Source organism: Rhinoderma darwinii, chromosome 6, assembly GCF_050947455.1.
Source record: "Rhinoderma darwinii isolate aRhiDar2 chromosome 6, aRhiDar2.hap1, whole genome shotgun sequence".
Taxonomy (NCBI): domain Eukaryota; kingdom Metazoa; phylum Chordata; class Amphibia; order Anura; family Rhinodermatidae; genus Rhinoderma; species Rhinoderma darwinii.
Window position 1 is genome coordinate 145,559,399 of NC_134692.1, and position 20,839 is coordinate 145,580,237.

Here is a 20,839-nt window from a genome sequence, read left to right on the forward strand (position 1 = left end):
TGCTCCTATATACAAGAATATAACTACTAAAATACTGCCCCTATATACAAGAATATATCTACTATAATACTGCCCCTATATACAAGAATATAACTACTATAATAATGCTCCTATATACAAGAATATAACTACTATAATACTGCTCCCTATATACAAGAATGTAACTACTATAATACTGCCCCTATATACAAGAATATAACTACTATAATACTGCCCCTATGTACAAGAATATGACTACTATAATACTGCTCCTATATACAAGAATATAACTACTATAATACTGCCCCCTATATACAAGAATATAACTACTATAATACTGCCCCTATATACAAGAATATAACTACTATAATACTGCTCCTATATACAAGAATATAACTACTATAATACTGCCCCCTATATACAAGAATATAACTACTATAATACTGCCCCTATATACAAGAATATAACTACTATAATACTGCCCCTATATACAAGAATATAACGACTATAATACTGCTCCTATATACAAGAATATAACTACTATAATACTGCCCCTATATACAAGAATATAACTACTATAATACTGCCCCCTATATACAAGAATATAACTACTATAATACTGCCCCCTATATACAAGAATATATCTACTATAATACTGCCCCTATATACAAGAATATAACTACTATAATACTGCCCCTATATACAAGAATATAACTACTATAATACTGCCCCCTATATACAAGAATATAACTACTATAATACTGCCCCTATATACAAGAATATAACTACTATAATACTGCCCCTATATACAAGAATATAACGACTATAATACTGCCCCCTATATACAAGAATATAACTACTATAATACTGCTCCTATATACAAGAATATAACTACTATAATACTGCCCCTATATACAAGAATATAACTACTATAATACTGCCCCTATATACAAGAATATATCTACTATAATACTGCCCCCTATATACAAGAATATAACTACTATAATACTGCCCCTATATACAAGAATATAACTACTATAATACTGCCCCTATATACAAGAATATAACTACTATAATACTGCCCCTATATATAAGAATATAACTACTATAATACTGCCCCTATATACAAGAATATAACTACTATAATACTGCCCCTATATATAAGAATATAACTACTATAATACTGCTCCTATATACAAGAATATAACTACTATAATACTGTGCCTACATACAAGAATATAACTACTATAATACTGCTCCTATATACAAGAATATAACTACTATAATACTGCCCTATATACAAGAATATAACTACTATAATACTGCTCCTATATACAAGAATATAACTACTATAATACTGCTCCTATATACAAGAATATAACTATTATAATACTGCCCCTATATATAAGAATATAACTACTATAATACTGCCCCTATATACAAGAATATAACTACTATAATACTGCCCCTATATATAAGAATATAACTACTATAATACTGCTCCTATATACAAGAATATAACTACTATAATACTGCCCTATATAGAAGAATATAACTACTATAATACTGCGCCTACATACAAGAATATAACTACTATAATACTGCTCCTATATACAAGAATATAACTACTATAATACTGCCCTATATACAAGAATATAACTACTATAATACTGCGCCTACATACAAGAATATAACGACTATAATAATGCCCCTATATACAAGAATATAACTACTACAATACTGCCCCTATATACAAGACTATAACTACTATAATACTGCGCCTACATACAAGAATATAACTACTATAATACTGCCTCCTATATACAAGAATATAACTACTATAATACTGCCTCCTATATACAAGAATATAACTACTATAATACTGCCCCTATATACAAGAACATAACTACTATAATACTGCCCCCTATATACAAGAATATAACTACTATAATACTGCCCCTATATACAAGAATATAACTATTATAATGCTGCCCCCTATATACAAGAAAATAACTACTATAATGCTGCCTACTATATACAAGAATATAACTACTATAATACTGCTCCCTATATACAAGAATATAACTATTATAATGCTGCCCCCTATATACAAGAAAATAACTACTATAATACTGCCCCCTATATACAAGAATATAACTACTATAATACTGCCCCCTATGTACAAGAATATAACTACTATAATACTGCTCCCTATATATAGAAGACTATAACTACTATAATACTGCTCCCTATATACAAGAATATAACTACTATAATACTGCCCCCTATATACAAGAATATAACTACTATAATACTGCCCCCTATATACAAGAATATAACTACTATAATACTGCTCCTATATACAAGAATATAACTACTATAATACTGCCCCCTATATACAAGAATATAACTACTATAATACTGCCCCCTATATACAAGAATATAACTACTATAATACTGCCTCCTATATACAAGAATATAACCACTATAATACTGCCCCTATATACAAAAATATAACTACTATAATACTGCTCTTATATACAAGAATATAACTACTATAATACTGCCCCCTATATACAAGAATATAACTACTATAATACTGCTCCTATATACAAGAATATAACTACTATAATACTGCCCCTATATACAAGAATATAACTACTATAATACTGCTCTTATACAAGAATATAACTACTATAATACTGCCCCCTATATACAAGAATATAACTACTATAATACTGCTCCTATATACAAGAATATAACTACTAAAATACTGCCCCCTATATACAAGAATATAACTACTATAATACTGCTCCTATATACAAGAATATAACTACTATAATACTGCCCATATATACAAGAATATAACTACTATAAAACTGCCTCCTATATACAAGAATATAACTACTATAATACTGCCTCCTATATACAAGAATATAACCACTATAATACTGCCCCCTATATACAAGAATATAACTACTATAATACTGCTCCTATATACAAGAATATAAGTACTATAATACTGCTCCCTATATACAAAAATATAACTACTATAATACTACTCCTATATACAAGAATATAACTACAAAAATACTGCCCCCTATATACAAGAATATAACTACTATAATACTGCCCCTATATACAAGAATATAACTACTATAATACTGCCCCTATATACAAGAATATAACTACTATAATACTGCCCATCATGTACAAGAATATAACTACTATAATACTGCCCCCTATATACAAGAATATAACTACTATAATACTGCCCCTATATACAAGAATATAACTACTATAATACTGCCCCCTATATACAAGAATATAACTACTATAATACTGCCCCTATATACAAGAATATAACTACTATAATACTGCCCCCTATATACAAGAATATAACTACTATAATACTGCTCTCTATATACAAGAATATCACTACTATAATACTGCCCCTATATACAAGAATATAACTACTATAATACTGCCCCCTATATACAAGAATATAACTACTATAATACTGCCCCTATATACAAGAATATAACTACTATAACACTGCTCCTATATACAAGAATATAACTACTATAATACTGCCTCCTATATACAAGAATATAACTACTATAATACTGCCCCTATATACAAGAATATAACTACTATAATACTGCTCCTATATACAAGAATATAACTACGATAATACTGCCTACTATATACAAGAATATAACTACTATAATACTGCCCCCTATGTACAAGAATATAACTACTATATTACTGCTCCCTATATACAAGAATATAACTACTATAATACTGCCCCCTATATACAAGAATATAACTACTATAATACTGCCCCCTATATACAAGAATATAACTACTATAATACTGCCCCTATATACAAGAATATAACTACTATAATACTGCCCCCTATATACAAGAATATAACTACTATAATACTGCTCCCTATATACAAGAATATAATTACTATAATACTGCCCCCTATATACAAGAATATAACTACTATAATACTGCTCCTATATACAAGAATATAACTACTATAATACTGCCCCTATATACAAGAATATAACTACTATAATACTGCCCATCATGTACAAGAATATAACTACTATAATACTGCCCCCTATATACAAGAATATAACTACTATAATACTGCTCTCTATATACAAGAATATCACTACTATAATACTGCCCCTATATACAAGAATATAACTACTATAATACTGCCCCCTATATACAAGAATATAACTACTATAATACTGCCCCTATATACAAGAATATAACTACTATAACACTGCTCCTATATACAAGAATATAACTACTATAATACTGCCTCCTATATACAAGAATATAACTACTATAATACTGCCCCTATATACAAGAATATAACTACTATAATACTGCTCCTATATACAAGAATATAACTACGATAATACTGCCTACTATATACAAGAATATAACTACTATAATACTGCCCCCTATGTACAAGAATATAACTACTATATTACTGCTCCCTATATACAAGAATATAACTACTATAATACTGCCCCCTATATACAAGAATATAACTACTATAATACTGCCCCCTATATACAAGAATATAACTACTATAATACTGCCCCTATATACAAGAATATAACTACTATAATACTGCCCCCTATATACAAGAATATAACTACTATAATACTGCTCCCTATATACAAGAATATAATTACTATAATACTGCCCCCTATATACAAGAATATAACTACTATAATACTGCTCCTATATACAAGAATAGAACTACTATAACACTGCCCCCTATATACAAGAATATAACTACTATAATACTGCCTCCTATATACAAGAATATAACTACTATAATACTGCCCCTATATACAGGAATATAACTACTATAATACTGCCCCTATATACAAGAATATAACTACTATAATACTGCCCCTATCAGTACAGGATAAGTAATGTAATGTATGTACACAGTGACTCCACCAGCAGAATAGTGAGTGCAGCTCTGGAGTATAATACAGGATATAACTCAGGATCAGTACAGGATAAGTAATGTATGTATGTACACAGTGACTCCACCAGCAGAATAGTGAGTGCAGCTCTGGAGTATAATACAGGATGTAACTCCGGATCAGTACAGGATAAGTAATGTATGTACACAGTGACTCCACCAGCAGAATAGTGAGTGCTGCTCTGGAGTATAATACAGGATGTAACTCAGGATCAGTACAGGATAAGTAATGTAATGTATGTACACAGTGACTCAACCAGCAGAATAGTGAGTGCAGCCTGAGATTATGATACCGTCTGTAATTCAGGAACAGTACAGGATAAGTAATGTAATGTATGTACACAGTGACTCCACCAGCAGAATAGTGAGTGCAGCTCTGGAGTATAATACAGGATGTAACTCAGGATCAGTACAGGATAAGTAATGTATGTACACAGTGACTCCACCAGCAGAATAGTGAGTGCAGCTCTGGAGTATAATACAGGATATAACTCAGGATCAGTACAGGATAAGTAATGTAATGTATGTACACAGTGACTCCACCAGCAGAATAGTGAGTGCAGCTCTGGAGTATAATACAGGATGTAACTCAGGATCAGTACAGGATAAGTAATGTAATGTATGTACACAGTGACTCCACCAGCAGAATAGTGAGTGCAGCTCTGGAGTATAATACAGGATGTAACTCAGGATCAGTACAGGATAAGTAATGTAATGTATGTACACAGTGACTCCACCAGCAGAATAGTGAGTGCAGCTCCGGAGTATAATACAGGATGTAACTCAGGATCAGTACAGGATAAGTAATGTAATGTATGTACACAGTGACTCCACCAGCAGAATAGTGAGTGCAGCTCTGGAGTATAATACAGGATATAACTCAGGATCAGTACAGGATAAGTAATGTATGTACACAGTGACCCCACCAGCAGAATAGTGAGTGCAGCTCTGGAGTATAATACTGGATGTAACTCAGGATCAGTACAGGATAAGTAATGTCATGTATGTACACAGTGACTCCACCAGCAGAATAGTGAGTGCAGCTCTGGAGTATAATACAGGATGTAACTCAGGATCAGTACAGGATAAGTAATGTATGTACACAGTGACTCCACCAGCAGAATAGTGAGTGCAGCTCTGGAGTATAATACAGGATATAACTCAGGATCAGTACAGGATAAGTAATGTAATGTATGTACACAGTGACTCCACCAGCAGAATAGTGAGTGCAGCTCTGGAGTATAATACAGGATGTAACTCAGGATCAGTACAGGATAAGTAATGTAATGTATGTACACAGTGACTCCACCAGCAGAATAGTGAGTGCAGCTCTGGAGTATAATACAGGATGTAACTCAGGATCAGTACAGGATAAGTAATGTAATGTATGTACACAGTGACTCCACCAGCAGAATAGTGAGTGCAGCTCCGGAGTATAATACAGGATGTAACTCAGGATCAGTACAGGATAAGTAATGTAATGTATGTACACAGTGACTCCACCAGCAGAATAGTGAGTGCAGCTCTGGAGTATAATACAGGATATAACTCAGGATCAGTACAGGATAAGTAATGTATGTACACAGTGACCCCACCAGCAGAATAGTGAGTGCAGCTCTGGAGTATAATACTGGATGTAACTCAGGATCAGTACAGGATAAGTAATGTCATGTATGTACACAGTGACTCCACCAGCAGAATAGTGAGTGCAGCTCTGGAGTATAATACAGGATGTAACTCAGGATCAGTACAGGATAAGTAATGTATGTACACAGTGACTCCACCAGCAGAATAGAGAGTACAGCTCTGGAGTATAATACAGGATGTAACTCAGGATCAGTACAGGATAAGTAATGTCATGTATGTACACAGTGACTCCACCAGCAGAATAGTGAGTGCAGCTCTGGAGTATAATACAGGATGTAACTCAGGATCAGTACAGGATAAGTAATGTATGTACACAGTGACTCCACCAGCAGAATAGAGAGTACAGCTCTGGAGTATAATACAGGATGTAACTCAGGATCAGTACAGGATAAGTAATGTATGTATGTACACAGTGACTCCACCAGCAGAATAGTGAGTGCAGCTCTGGAGTATAATACAGGATGTAACTCAGGATCAGTACAGGATAAGTAATGTAATGTATGTACACAGTGACTCCACCAGCAGAATAGTGAGTGCAGCTCTGGAGTATAATACAAGATATAACTCAGGATCAGTACAGGATAAGTAATGTAATGTATGTACACAGTGACTCCACCTGCAGAATAGTGAGTGCAGCCTGAGATTATGATACCGTCTGTAATTCAGGATATTTTCCTTATATAATCTGGTATGGGTGATGTGAGGTGGATATATTCAGGCCGCTTTCCAGCATCCCCACACACAGATCTTATGTACGCGGACTAATTATATGTGACCACCTGATGTCAGTGTTGTCCACGTTTATCTCCTATACATACAGATGGGGTCAAGATCTTGTGCTTGTCATGTATAATAGGATTTTTCTTCTTCCAGTCGGATTGGTCAGTTATTGACGGGTCTCCGTACATTGTAGAAGGAGTTTTTTGAAGGTCAATGTGTCATTTTCTGTAGCTGCCCCCGGTCAGTTATGATTCCAGTGTGGAGCATTACACCTAGTCCTTCATATTGCAGCATCAGCTCTCTGCAGGTTTGGTACCCAGAAGTAGCTGAATACATCAACGCACAATCTTCATCTGATGAGGCTTCTTCTTACATGTGTGAGCAGCTGAAGTTCGCCTTTGGACAACCCATTATTAGGTTCCGAGTCCTCAGGGCGCGGTTATCCAACCTCCGGATCTCCAGCTGCTGCAAAACTACAACTCGTGTTTTTCATTCTTCTTCTTCCTACTTTTTCGTTGTTCTTCTTCCTCCTTTGCCATTCTCCTTCCGTTTTCTTCTTCCTCTTTCCTCCCCTTCTTTCTCCTTCTTTGTTCCTCTTAATTCTTCTTTTTTTTTCTCCATCTTTGTTTTTTCTTCTTTTTCTCCCTCTTTTTCTCTCTCACACCAGACATTATGTCCTTTTAGGCACCAACTATTTTCCTAATTTTGCAGCTGTGATTTTACATGGATTTTGTATTTCCCGTGTGTACAGACTATTTCTCCAGAGGTTGATGATTACCCATAACCCTCTTCCCCTCTCAATATCTCTATATTTTTTTATTTCCCTCTAAAGAATGTGGAAAACCTCAGGTATCCAACAGGATCATGGGGGGGCATAATGCACAGGCCGGTGAATGGCCGTGGCAAGTGAGCTTACGCCAGAGTGGACGGCACTTTTGTGGTGGATCTCTCATCAGTAGGACGTGGGTGGTGTCGGCAGCTCACTGTATAAGCAGGTTAGAGCATGGACGTTATTCTCCAATTATTTCCTATTAACTTGCCTTGTGCCTTATTGCACTTTATCGGCACTGCTGCATTACTATGGCGCGACGATTATGACGTCTCAGCTTTTTTAATTTTCTTAAAATTGTATTTGTCTTCTTGTAGCGCCGTGACGACCTCCACACTCACCGTCCATCTCGGTACCTATCAGATCTCCGTGCCAAACACTCAAGAAATCTCTGTTAATGTAAAGACGATTATCAGGAATCCTAACTATTCAAGTGTATCGTCAATGGGGGACATCAGCCTCATAGAGCTGGCAAACAACGTGGCCTTCACAGCTTACATACTGCCCGTCTGCCTCCCAACAGCCAAAGTGGTCTTCCCCATGGGCCTCATGTGTTGGATCACTGGTTGGGGAGACATTCAGACCGATGGTAGGTATTCATACAACACTCCACTTCTCATAGACCATTGTCCTCTGTAAATGAATGTCTCCTGCTGCTCAACCATCAGTCCATGAGATGAGCAAAACCATGACTGACCTCATCTGCTGCTACACTGAGGTCTCCGAGTATCTAGATAAATGAGCAGTTTATTGTAGGAAAAGGAGAAACAAAAAAGGTAACAAGACAAACAAGATAAAAGTATAAAAGCTGTAGAGAAACAAAAAATGACTCCGATCCTGGAGAGAAGGCCACGTGTACCGGGAGCAAAGTTCCTCTCCTTTCGTTAGGGTGTCGTGGCACGTGGTGTCGTCTGCGTTGAGGGTGTAACAGAAGGGGCGGTGCAGTATTTGCCTCTCTACAAGGTCCCACCATTACTACGTCACCTGTCTTCACCTCCTATGGTCGGGCTCCTTGTAATAATGGGGTTCACGAGCTGTTGCTTTACTTTTTGCCAAAAATCCCAAACAAGGAAAATGTATTCACCCAATGTATCTGAATGGTGATGGTCTAATAAAACTTCACTAACAGATGCGCTCGTACCCATAAAATAACCCCCTTAAAGTGCCAAGTGGTGGAAGAGACATGGCAGCAGATGACCCTTCCTTCTCGGTGAACCCGGGAAGAACACGTCTCATGTTGTTAGAGTTCCTCCGTTCTTAGACTCGTGGACGTGCCCAGATTTGAGGGTGTCACAGAAGCTTCCTGGCCTCTCTTGATGGGTCCCTATATCCTCTGGGAGGTGGTCACATCATTTTTTACACCGCATGTGGGACTTTTTGGCCTCTTTACCCCACTTTGGGGGATGTTTTCAGTGTCCTCCATTTCCCGAGTCTTATTAGGGGAGGTGATTGGTTCCTTTTACACTTTCGGATGATAGTCGTGGTTGATCAGGAACTCTTTTCTTACAGTGAGTCTTTCAAGCCCCCAGACCCTACAAGAAGTGCAGCTACCTCTGATCGATGCCGGGACCTGCGACGGGCTCTATCACATTGACTCTGGGGTCAGCAACTCTGCTGCAATTATCCAGAATGACATGATCTGTGCCGGATACAAAGCAGGTGGAATAGACTCGTGTCAGGTAAGTGTCGTTACATCCGTCACATATAATATAAGGTCCGGATCCATAAAGGGACATGGTCAGCACCTGCGCCCAATCCAATGTCTATAGTCATTTCCAAGTCCATAGCAAAATCAAAACAGGGGTCAACCCATCCTAAGGTCAGCAGCTCTGTGGGGGTTCTGTAGGGTCAAAGTCACTGTGGGAATGCGGAATCAATGGCCCCCTAGTTGGGGGAGCAGGACTGTAAGAGTCAGGTTGAGGCATTAAAGCAGCAAGGAATAGGTTGAAGTCAGGATCAGAATTGAGTCAATGGGAGAAGTTTAATGTTGGTCTCAAATTTGTAATGGGGATTTCACAAACTATGGCTGTTGTCCATATTGGCCAGGCCCAGCTACACCCAGGTGGGATCTTGTGCCCCGATCCTGTATTATCGGATCAGGTCGGGTCATATTGATCTCTTCAGAAATATTGGGGTGCACAATGTTATAATCTCGTACTCTTGTTTTTTGTTTCTCCTCTTTTCAGGGTGACTCTGGAGGTCCCTTGGTGTGTTCTGAGAAAGGACAATGGTTCTTGGCCGGGTTGGTGAGTTGGGGAGATGGATGTGGTGCGAAGAACCGTCCTGGGGTCTACACCCAAGTCATTTCTTACATGGACTGGATTGTGACGAACGCTCCAGAGTCCCAAGAGAATATTGTGAATGTCACGTTCACCAGCGAGGTCAATAAAAACGCTTATCTGTCCAACAATGGCAGCAGCAGTAATGGCGGCAGCAGTAATGGCGGCCGCAGTGTCACTACCGGCATTCTCTACGTGTTTATCATGGCGCTCTTTATCACCTAGCACGGCCGGACATTGTAATATAATGTGCGTCATGTTATAATATTAATGAAGAAATCGTGTTAATTGATGTTTAATGAAAAAGTAAAATCCGACAATGTGAGGAGCGCGGTACAAGATCCGGGGAGTGAAGTGAAGATTCCTCCTCCAGCCGTCATCTCAGTAAATCACATATTAAAGACACCCCAAGTTTCCCTACAGGAACGGCCCCGCGTAGCGACAGCTGCATGCGTCCAAATCCACGCCCACAAGCAGCGGCCAATGACAACACCATTTTCCCACGCGGCCATTGGCCTTCGTGGGCCGGGTTTGCTCGGCGCGTGGATGCCGCTATGTGGGGCCGTACCCCGAGTCTCCTCCTTTATGATTTATCATCACGTGCATTTTTTGTGTGTTTTTAATTGATCATTGGGTTATATTTTGTAATTCAGAGAACAGCGGATGTTCTGCGTCTTCACGAGGGAAACTTCCCACCTGACATTGTGAGGCCGCATTTAAAGCCAAAACTTGGTCCTCATGGTGTATATACGGTGCGGGTTCACCACGCAACGGAAAAAGTCACTAAAAAAACAGCGCGGTAACCGCAGCAAATAATGGTAAAAACTGATGCGTTTTTTTTTTTGGTGCGGTTTTTGACTTTGCCGCAGAACCGCACCATGTGAATACACCCTAATGAAGACACAAATCATCACCACACTCTCTGAATTATATCATAAAACCCAATTAATTCAAAAGACGCACAAAAAATACACGTGTGAAATTGCCCTTAAAGGGAACCTGTCATCAGTAATGACCTCTAATAAAGGTAAAATAGTGGGTGCAATTGTCCTTGTATCGGCCTCTTAAGTGTTAATTGAGGGGTCAAAAACTGCACTACAAATGCTGAAACATCTCCCACCATTGTCCTGCAGCATTCACAGAGAAGACACATCAGGGACCTAGAGCCATATCAGGGACACGCCCACGTGTTGGGTCCATCAGGGACACGCCCACGTGTTGGGTCCATCAGGGACACGCCCACTTGTTGGGTCCATCAGGACATTTTACAAGGGTCGGTCCTGGTAACCAGTTTGTTTTATTTGTAATCGTTTTGCACTTCTATTACTTTTCTGTTATTTTTTAATATTTTCACTTTTGCAACTATGTTTCTTGTTTTGCTCCAATGGTTGTAAAATAAATAATGAAGCAATTTAGCAAATTGTCTTATTTTAAAAAGTCTCCTCTAATTTTGCGTATTCACCTTCATGTCCCCATGTTACAGCCTACATTGATGTACTGGTGTCGTCGTCCCTGCCGTCATCTACTACGCTTTTCCTCTTGTCCACTATTTCTTGGTCGCATACATTGAGTAGGGAGGGAGTGAAGTAACATGACTGCAGGATCAGACTACAAAGTATTTCATTGTAGTCTGTTACTATGGAAACACATAGGCACGCATGAAAACTGTAGACACAAAGCAGAAGGAGATTTTTCCCTAAAAATGTAACTTGAAGCTCCTGAGCCCCAATGCAAAAATCTGCGCCATGACCCCCACCAACACCTGCACCCCCCCATACCTACATATGCCCCTGTATGCTCCGCACAATCTCTGAGTCCTAATAGAAGTCCTGTACCTCCGTATTAGTCTAAAATGTGACGACCCTTCTACACAATGTCTGTATATGTTTTCTAGATGTGCATTATAAAGGCTTCGTATGATCACTGCTACAGTAAAGTTTCCATCCGGCAGCAGCTCGTGCCGCCCCTTGTTTCTCCTCATTACCCTCAGTCTATGTGTGACGTTTCCTGATAATCTTCTTTCTCTCACTGTGGATTTAGTTACTTGTAATAGAAAACTTCTCTCCATGTACAACTTCCTGCTGAGCTTGTGCTAATACACAGCAGCCAATCTGAAGAAGCAGAGCTGCAGTGTAAAGCATGAGCGATGGACAGAGAAGCAGCCTGAACTTCTGGTAAGGTAGTAGATGGATTTCAGACTGTAATGCAGCTGAGCTGGAGTCACTGATCATAGCGGTGCCCTAATGGAGCAGAGCTAGCAAAGAGCAGGAAGAAGTAGCGAGTAGTAGTGATCTATATTACCGGACATTGGTAATAGGATTCATATTTATAGACATTCGCTCCAGAGCTACAGGTCGGAAAGTTCTAACTACTTTATTATTGAGCAGTGATCGGTCTTGGACGAGGAATCTTCTATCCTCCTGTATAGTAGTGATGTAGTGCTGGTCGTGGGGATGAGCTCTGCAGGTAACATAATACTCTATTAGCATAGCAGATAGACATCATGGAGGGTAAGAGCTAAGATTAGAGGATAGGGACACAGTCCACCTGTTCCTAATGACTGAGGACCTGGGAAGTGTCTGGTCTATGACTCTTCTCCTCTACATCGATCACTAATAACCAGGATTACAATATTTATCTGCACTGAGAACACTCTGCTACATCTCAGTCTAACAGGAGAACCGAGGTAAGACGTCTCCTCTCCATCTCTCTCCATACAGAGCTGGGTACCTGGAACGCTCCACAATGATGAGATCTCGTAGTGTCTACATTTCTTTCTCACATTGTGGATCTCTAATACATTTCCACCACTAACACCAGTAAATCCACCCACAGGTCACACAGGTACATCCTCCACAGCTTTCTCTAGTCCATATCATGATATCACCCACAGCTTTCTCTAGTACATCTCATGATAAACTCCACATCTTTCTCCAGTATATCTCATGATATCTCCCACATCTTTCTCTAGTACATGTCATGATATCTCCCACGTCTTTCTCCAGTACATGTCATGATATCCTCCACATCTTTCTCTAGTCCATCTCATGATATCTCCCACATCTTTCTCCAGTACATCTCATGATATCCTCCACAGCTTTCTCCAGTACATGTCATGATATCTCCCACATCTTTCTCCAGTCCATCTCATGATATCTCCCACATCTTTCTCCAGTCCATCTCATGATATCTCCCATATCTTTCTCTAGTCCATCTCATGATATCCTCCACATCTTTCTCTAGTCCATCTCATGATATCCTCCACATCTTTCTCTAGTCCATCTCATGATATCCCCCACATCTTTCTCCGGTACATCTCATGATATCTCCCACATCTTTCTCCGGTACATGTCATGATATCCTCCACATCTTTCTCTAGTCCATATCATGATATCTCCCACATCTTTCTCCAGTCCATCTCATGATATCCTCCACAGCTTTCTCTAGTCCATCTCATGATATCCTCCACAGCTTTCTCTAGTCCATCTCATGATATCCCCCACATCTTTCTCCAGTACATGTCATGATATCTCCCACATCTTTCTCCGGTACATGTCATGATATCCTCCACATCTTTCTCCAGTACATCTCATGATATCTCCCACATCTTTCTCCGGTACATGTCATGATATCCTCCACATCTTTCTCTAGTACATCTCATGATTTCCCGCACATCTTTCTCCAGTCCATCTCATGATATCCTCCACATCTTTCTCCGGTACATCTCATGATATCTCCCACATCTTTCTCCAGTATATCTCATGATATCCTCCACAGCTTTCTCCAGTACATCTCATGATATCTCCCACATCTTTCTCTAGTACATGTCATGATATCTCCCACGTCTTTCTCCAGTACATGTCATGATATCCTCCACATCTTTCTCTAGTCCATCTCATGATATCTCCCACATCTTTCTCCAGTACATCTCATGATATCCTCCACAGCTTTCTCCAGTACATGTCATGATATCTCCCACATCTTTCTCCAGTCCATCTCATGATATCTCCCACATCTTTCTCCAGTCCATCTCATGATATCTCCCATATCTTTCTCTAGTCCATCTCATGATATCCTCCACATCTTTCTCTAGTCCATCTCATGATATCCTCCACATCTTTCTCTAGTCCATCTCATGATATCCCCCACATCTTTCTCCGGTACATCTCATGATATCTCCCACATCTTTCTCCGGTACATGTCATGATATCCTCCACATCTTTCTCCAGTACATCTCATGATATTTACCACATCTTTCTCCAGTCCATCTCATGATATCCCCCACAGCTTTCTCCAGTACATGTATACCCCTCTCACAATGGTATCTTGAACACATCTCACACACATTTCCCTTGTACATCTCTCCCTCACTCACAGTTATTATGAGCAGACATGATCCATGTGATATTACAAGTTGACTGCAGTAGATCCTGATGATGGGTTGTTGATTCCGGAATTTATTCTGATAACATATTGATAACGGCCTCATGTTTTTGTTTTTTTTGCCCTCTTTTGGACATCACTGCAGAACTATAGGTGTAACTAGATGGTCATTTATCAGCCTCACTATGTTATTATGGTACAGGTGCCTCCCCAGTGCTCCTTTGTTCTTCACTCCTGAATAATATGAAGCATGGACTGTTGCAGCTTCACTTGCTGACGTCTGTCCTGGTCATAGGTGAGTGATTACAGGATTTCTATGAGTTTGTTATTTGGGGTTACAGATAATTTGTGACCGAGATCGTTGGATGAATGTAATAACTGCTACATGTTCAGAATCACCAAATGATCTTTAGTTCATCGTAGGGAAGTCCCGTTATGGGGAAAAGCCCTGATGGGAGCAGCTTCTTCTACTCAACAATCAATTCCTGCATCTAAATACCGAGCGCATCCCGGTCCTGATCATTATTATGGGGACATTAGTCTGGGACACAGTGGGGGGGGGGGGGGGGATTAAGCTCATTACAACTCAGATTTTGATTGCAGTGTCTATGTAAATCCCACCGAATCCCTATTATATGCAGATTGTAAGCTCTTCGGGGCAGGTTTCTCTACGTGTTTTTACAACACATCTGACGGATTATAATAATTGGTAATAGAATAAATCCGATCATTATAAGACTGTTTACATGTAATATTGATCATCGTTGGTTGGATTGTGGACATTTTCAGCTTTGTCGTCGTTGTGGAGACGCTCCGGTTTATTCTTCCTCTTATTCGGGGCTATTTGCAGTCAGATATATTCGGAGGCTCCATAGAACCTTCTATTCACAGATCCCTTGTCCTATAGAACAATACAGAGGCCGAGGCTCATTATCCGGAGGGAGAACGTTCTTCTCACTCTCTGTAAAGCCGTTGTCTCTGGTTTCCAGTCTTTTCAGTCAGTAGCCGTCATGTATGACAAGTCTGGAGAACAGGGCAGATGTCCGAGCGCCACGTAAATCATACCACGTCATTGAGCGCAAATTCTGAGGAAAATCCCAGCAATCATTGGGATATAGGAGAGCGTCCGCAGACCATTGTCCTGTCATATGAGGAGACAGGGACCTGAAGGATAAAGCCATTGTCTACTGGGATTTCTTAGTTAAACCCCAACATGGACAAGCAGTCCCTAAGCTTTGTGTCACGGACTAATGGAGGATTATGTGGGAGGGGAAACTCAAATGAACCCGACATGAAGCCCCTTCCTTCTTATTGAGGCTTGAAAATCATCTCTCCATGTACTGACTTCCTGCTGAGCTTGTGCTTATACACAGCAGCTAAACTGAACAAGCAGAGCTGCAGTGTAAAGCATGGGAATAGTGTAAATCTTGTCCCAGATACCCTCCCTTGGTTTACTAACATTTTAGAGATTGTAAGGAAACCATGCGCAGGTTCATACGACCACCCGGTTCTATGTTATCTGCCGTCCACCTGATAGGGCTTCTGAATTCCCCTGATTTGGGACTATTTATGATAACCAGCAGCCGGCCTGGGATGCTGTAAAACTCATTGAAATAATGAATACCTTTATTGAAGTCCCTCCTCTATGGGACAGTAGGAATATTGGGGAGAATGACGGCCTCCCGGACTCTTGGATTTGGAAAAAGTTTCACAAGGATATGACATTTATTTAATAATGCAGAACTAAAAACTTTCACGGAACTGCAGAGACAGGACAAGGTCCCTGATTACGGTCCGTTTAGATATTTTCACGCGCCTTCGTGGCCATTAAATAGAAATGACGGTTCGTTCTTACAACTTTTCAATCGTTAGAATGTATAAAAAGTAAGAAAAGGACTTTTGTCCTCAATATATCAAAAATTCCTTTTAGGGGATGAAGGAAATTATTTTAAATCAAATCACACAGAAAATAGCATTAGGATCTTGGGATTAGGATCGATTGGGTATCACGATCACCGATTTATTTGTTTTATGATCAATCACAGATTTTATTATACAGCGAAGCTCTTACAGGTTAAGGGGTTAAGGAATAATGATGGTAGAAATGTGGTTTACATCGGGCGGATCTCACCCACTGGTTGCGGCGTTGTCCCAAGCTGCAGAGATACTGGACTGGAGTAGCCGCATCTATTTCTAAATTAATTCATAAATAGGGGCCAACGGGACCGATGCTTTTTATTTCTGGCATCTCTGGTCTTTTGAAAGACTGTGGTTCTAGCAAACGAATTAGAAAGATTTTGTTTCTGGCAAGGTTGGTTACCATTTATAAATGGATCTCAAAAGATTTCCCACAGGAGGTAGAATAAAAGTGCTGCTGTTAGAAAGATCATATTACCTGACGCTCGGTAAAGAGGAGGGGAAAAATGTTTTATAAGATCTGGAATAGACGGATAATGGAACCATCCCCCGACCAGACAAAGACCTTAGAGCCGGATTACAATGTGTTAGTAGCTGTTGGAGTCGTGTGGTTTTGTTTTATCTCTCCCCTCCTCACGCAAAAGTTTCCAGGGTTTTAGTGGGCGATTGTTGAGTTTTTTTTATTATTATTCATTTGAACCCCTTTCAGGATAATGTCTGTAATACTTGGTATAATATAATGTTAACGGAAAAAACAAACCTGATAGGACGTCACAGACTCCCTGCCCCCGACAATGTGTGTGAATCTAACCTGTTACTTCTCCTTTACTGCAGGTCATGTGAAGAGAACAGCTGCAGGTACCTATCTATCTATCTATCTATCTATCTATCTATCTATCTATCTATCTATCTATCTATCTATCTATCTATCTGTCTGTCTGTCTGTCTGTCTGTCTGTCTGTCTGTCTATCTATCTATCTATCTATCTATCTATCTATCTATCTATCTATCTATCTATCTATCTATCTATCTATCATCTATCTCATATCTATCTATCTATCTATCTATCTATCTATCTATCTATCTATCTATCTATCTATCTATCTATCTATCTATCTATCTATCTATCTATCTATCTATCTATCTATCTATCTATCTATCATCTATCTCATATCTATCTATCTATCTATCTATCTATCTATCTATCTATCTATCTATCTATCTATCTATCTATCTATCTATCTATCTATCTATCTATCTATCTATCATCTATCTCATATCTATCTATCTATCTATCTATCTATCTATCTATCTATCTATCTATCTATCTATCTATCTATCTATCTATCATCTATCTCATATCTATCTATCTATCTATCTATCTATCTATCTATCTATCTATCTATCTATCTATCTATCTATCTATCTATCTATCTCATATCTATCTATCTATCTATCTATCTATCTATCTATCTATCTATCTATCTATCTATCTATCTATCTATCTATCTATCTATCTATCTATCTCATATCTATCTATCTATCTATTTATCTATCTATCTATCTATTTATCTATCTATCTATCTCATATCCATCTATCTCATATCCATCTATCTCATATCCATCTATCTCATATCTATCTAGGATTGAGAGATTTGTATCTTCAGATAAGAGTTTTGTGTCTTTTGGGGCGGCTTCCAAGTGTTTTCTCCTCTGTCCGGCAGCGTGTGGTCGGCCGACCTTCTCCCAGCGGATTGTGGGCGGTAAGAACTCTGCTCCGGGGAAGTGGCCCTGGCAGATCAGCGTAATGTACGGTGACATCCATCTGTGTGGCGGATCCCTTATCTCAAGAAACTGGGTGGTCACTGCCGCACATTGTATGAGGTGAGGAAACTACTGTCCCTATATGTAGTTATGGGGAGACCACACCGTAAATGATCCATATAATGCCTGGATGTAGCAGAGCTCAGCTCGACAAATGTTGACCCGTCATCCTGGTTCTGTTGAACTCTGATGGATCATTTTGTCTTTAAGTCCAGGGAGCCGAGTGTCCGACATGGAGACGATAAGAAAACAAAGAAGGAGCAATGACAACCAGAGACGCTCCACAGACAGAAGACATCAGAAGAGACTGGCGTGAGTCATCTCCGCAGCATGGTGGGAGGTGGAACGGCGGTGACCGATACTGTGTAGTCTATATACAGCTTCTATGGTATATGGCGGTGTGAGATTTTATATGTGATCAGAAAACACATGACCTGAATCTCAAGATATGGAGAATACTGGATATATTGAGTTTCTTCTACATTATTGGGGCCACTGGTCGGATCCTGCTCAATATTCAGTGTGTTCTCCACTTTCTATACCAAATGAGGCAACGAAAGAAATGTTACTAAATGTTCAAAATGTATCAACATATTTACATTTTATAACTTTTGATGGAATTTCCTAAAAATGTCTCAGTCATGTTGAGATTGTCTGTGGGATTTCGGGTAGACATGACATAATATTGGACACGTTGGTGGAGTCCACGAGACGTGAATGTCCTCCGGGTGAATGTAGATGAATCTCTTTGCTCCTCTCTTTTTACCGCCTTCCCTTCTACTGATGACCTGTAATTCCTCCCGGACTTCTCCTGTGCTGCACTTCTCCTCTAGATGGTTCTCCTTCCGACGGACGCCTCATGTCTTGAATGTCTTTCCATCTAGTGATTCTCCTTCTTCATGGAACATTTTACGATACCAGTCTTCAATCTTCTTCTCCCTGATCCACTGGATCCCCGCACAGATAACCACCGGGTGACTGGTCTATCCAGCAGTGCCCCGGTAATCCCACGCGGCTAATAACCGATCCCTTCTACCTTCTGTATCACGACTGTCACCCCCCCCCCCCATCGATTGTCCTCCACCCGGTTGTTTTTTTGTTTTTGAACATGAATTGCTGCCTGTGTCGGTCACTTGTACGCCACTATGGTATATGTTGGTGCTATAACAAGTAATAATTGTGTCACTGTCTCTGCTCATTGTGATTTCAGGAATGGTGAATTCTACGTGACGTTGGGCATACTTAATCTCATGGGCGCAAGTGTCACTAAGGTTATTGTACCAGTGAAAAACATCATCGTCCACCCAATATACGATGGAGATGGGACCAGTGGAGATCTGGCTTTAATGGAACTAGAGAGTCCAGTGACTTTTAATAACCACGTCCAGCCCATCTGCCTCCCGTCCCCCAACCAAGTGTTCCCAGACGGGATGATGTGCTGGCTGACCGGCTGGGGAGACATCGCTGAAGGTGGTGAGTAAAGAAATGACTTATTTAATTGACCAAATAAGTAATTGAATAGCGATTAGTCAATGTGAGGGCACCGAGGCATGACCGTGACCCTAATAAGTACATCGTCAGGAGTACACACCATTATTAGATGGTGCCAGGTGAGTTACATGGAGAATAGCTCTAGTTTTTCTGTCCGTGTGTATATATATATTCTGTTACAGTCTGGTTTCTACATTGTAGCTACTTGTGGCTCCTCAGTGTAATGATGTAAAGACCAGAGGGATCCTCCACGGACAATGTCTCTCTGTGTAACGTCAACTCCTTCTGACACACGAGACACGAAGATATCCACGTGATTTACTGTACAATGTATGTTTCCTTCTTACAGTGAATTTAGGTTCCCCCAACATCCTGCAGGAGGTGGACGTCCCTCTGATCAACTCCTCCGCATGTGACAATATGTTCAAAACTGTCTACAACATCACTTCTCCCATTGTCATTGTGCAAGACGATATGATCTGCGCCGGCTACCACGAAGGCAAGAAAGATGGCTGCCAGGTGACCACCCGTGAATATCATAGATATAGCCCGTTATATATACTGAGAGTCTATAGTAGTATCATGTGTTCTAATTAACATGCGGATGTTTCACTGAAATGTATAATTATATACAGGAGATACCCAGGTTATACCAGCATGCTCCATATCACTATATACAAGAAGATGTATAACTTATACCAGCTGTACATATATAATTATATACAGAAGATACCCAGGTTATAC

At 39.5% G+C, this 20,839-nt stretch overlaps 1 protein-coding gene across 1 annotated transcript in view; it reads left to right on the forward strand.

The window, feature by feature from the left end:
- The window catches only part of LOC142656696 (transmembrane protease serine 9-like), a 55,274-nt gene that overhangs the window by 642 nt on the left and 33,793 nt on the right, over positions 1-20,839 (forward strand). Inside the window, exons 3-12 of the mRNA XM_075831621.1 lie at positions 7,664-7,854; positions 8,205-8,367; positions 8,519-8,790; positions 9,711-9,880; positions 10,388-10,704; positions 13,149-13,166; positions 18,425-18,664; positions 18,815-18,916; positions 19,815-20,077; positions 20,445-20,614. Coding sequence (XP_075687736.1) covers positions 7,664-7,854; positions 8,205-8,367; positions 8,519-8,790; positions 9,711-9,880; positions 10,388-10,704; positions 13,149-13,166; positions 18,425-18,664; positions 18,815-18,916; positions 19,815-20,077; positions 20,445-20,614 — 1,906 coding nt within the window. The remainder of the gene's footprint in view (positions 1-7,663; positions 7,855-8,204; positions 8,368-8,518; positions 8,791-9,710; positions 9,881-10,387; positions 10,705-13,148; positions 13,167-18,424; positions 18,665-18,814; positions 18,917-19,814; positions 20,078-20,444; positions 20,615-20,839) is intronic.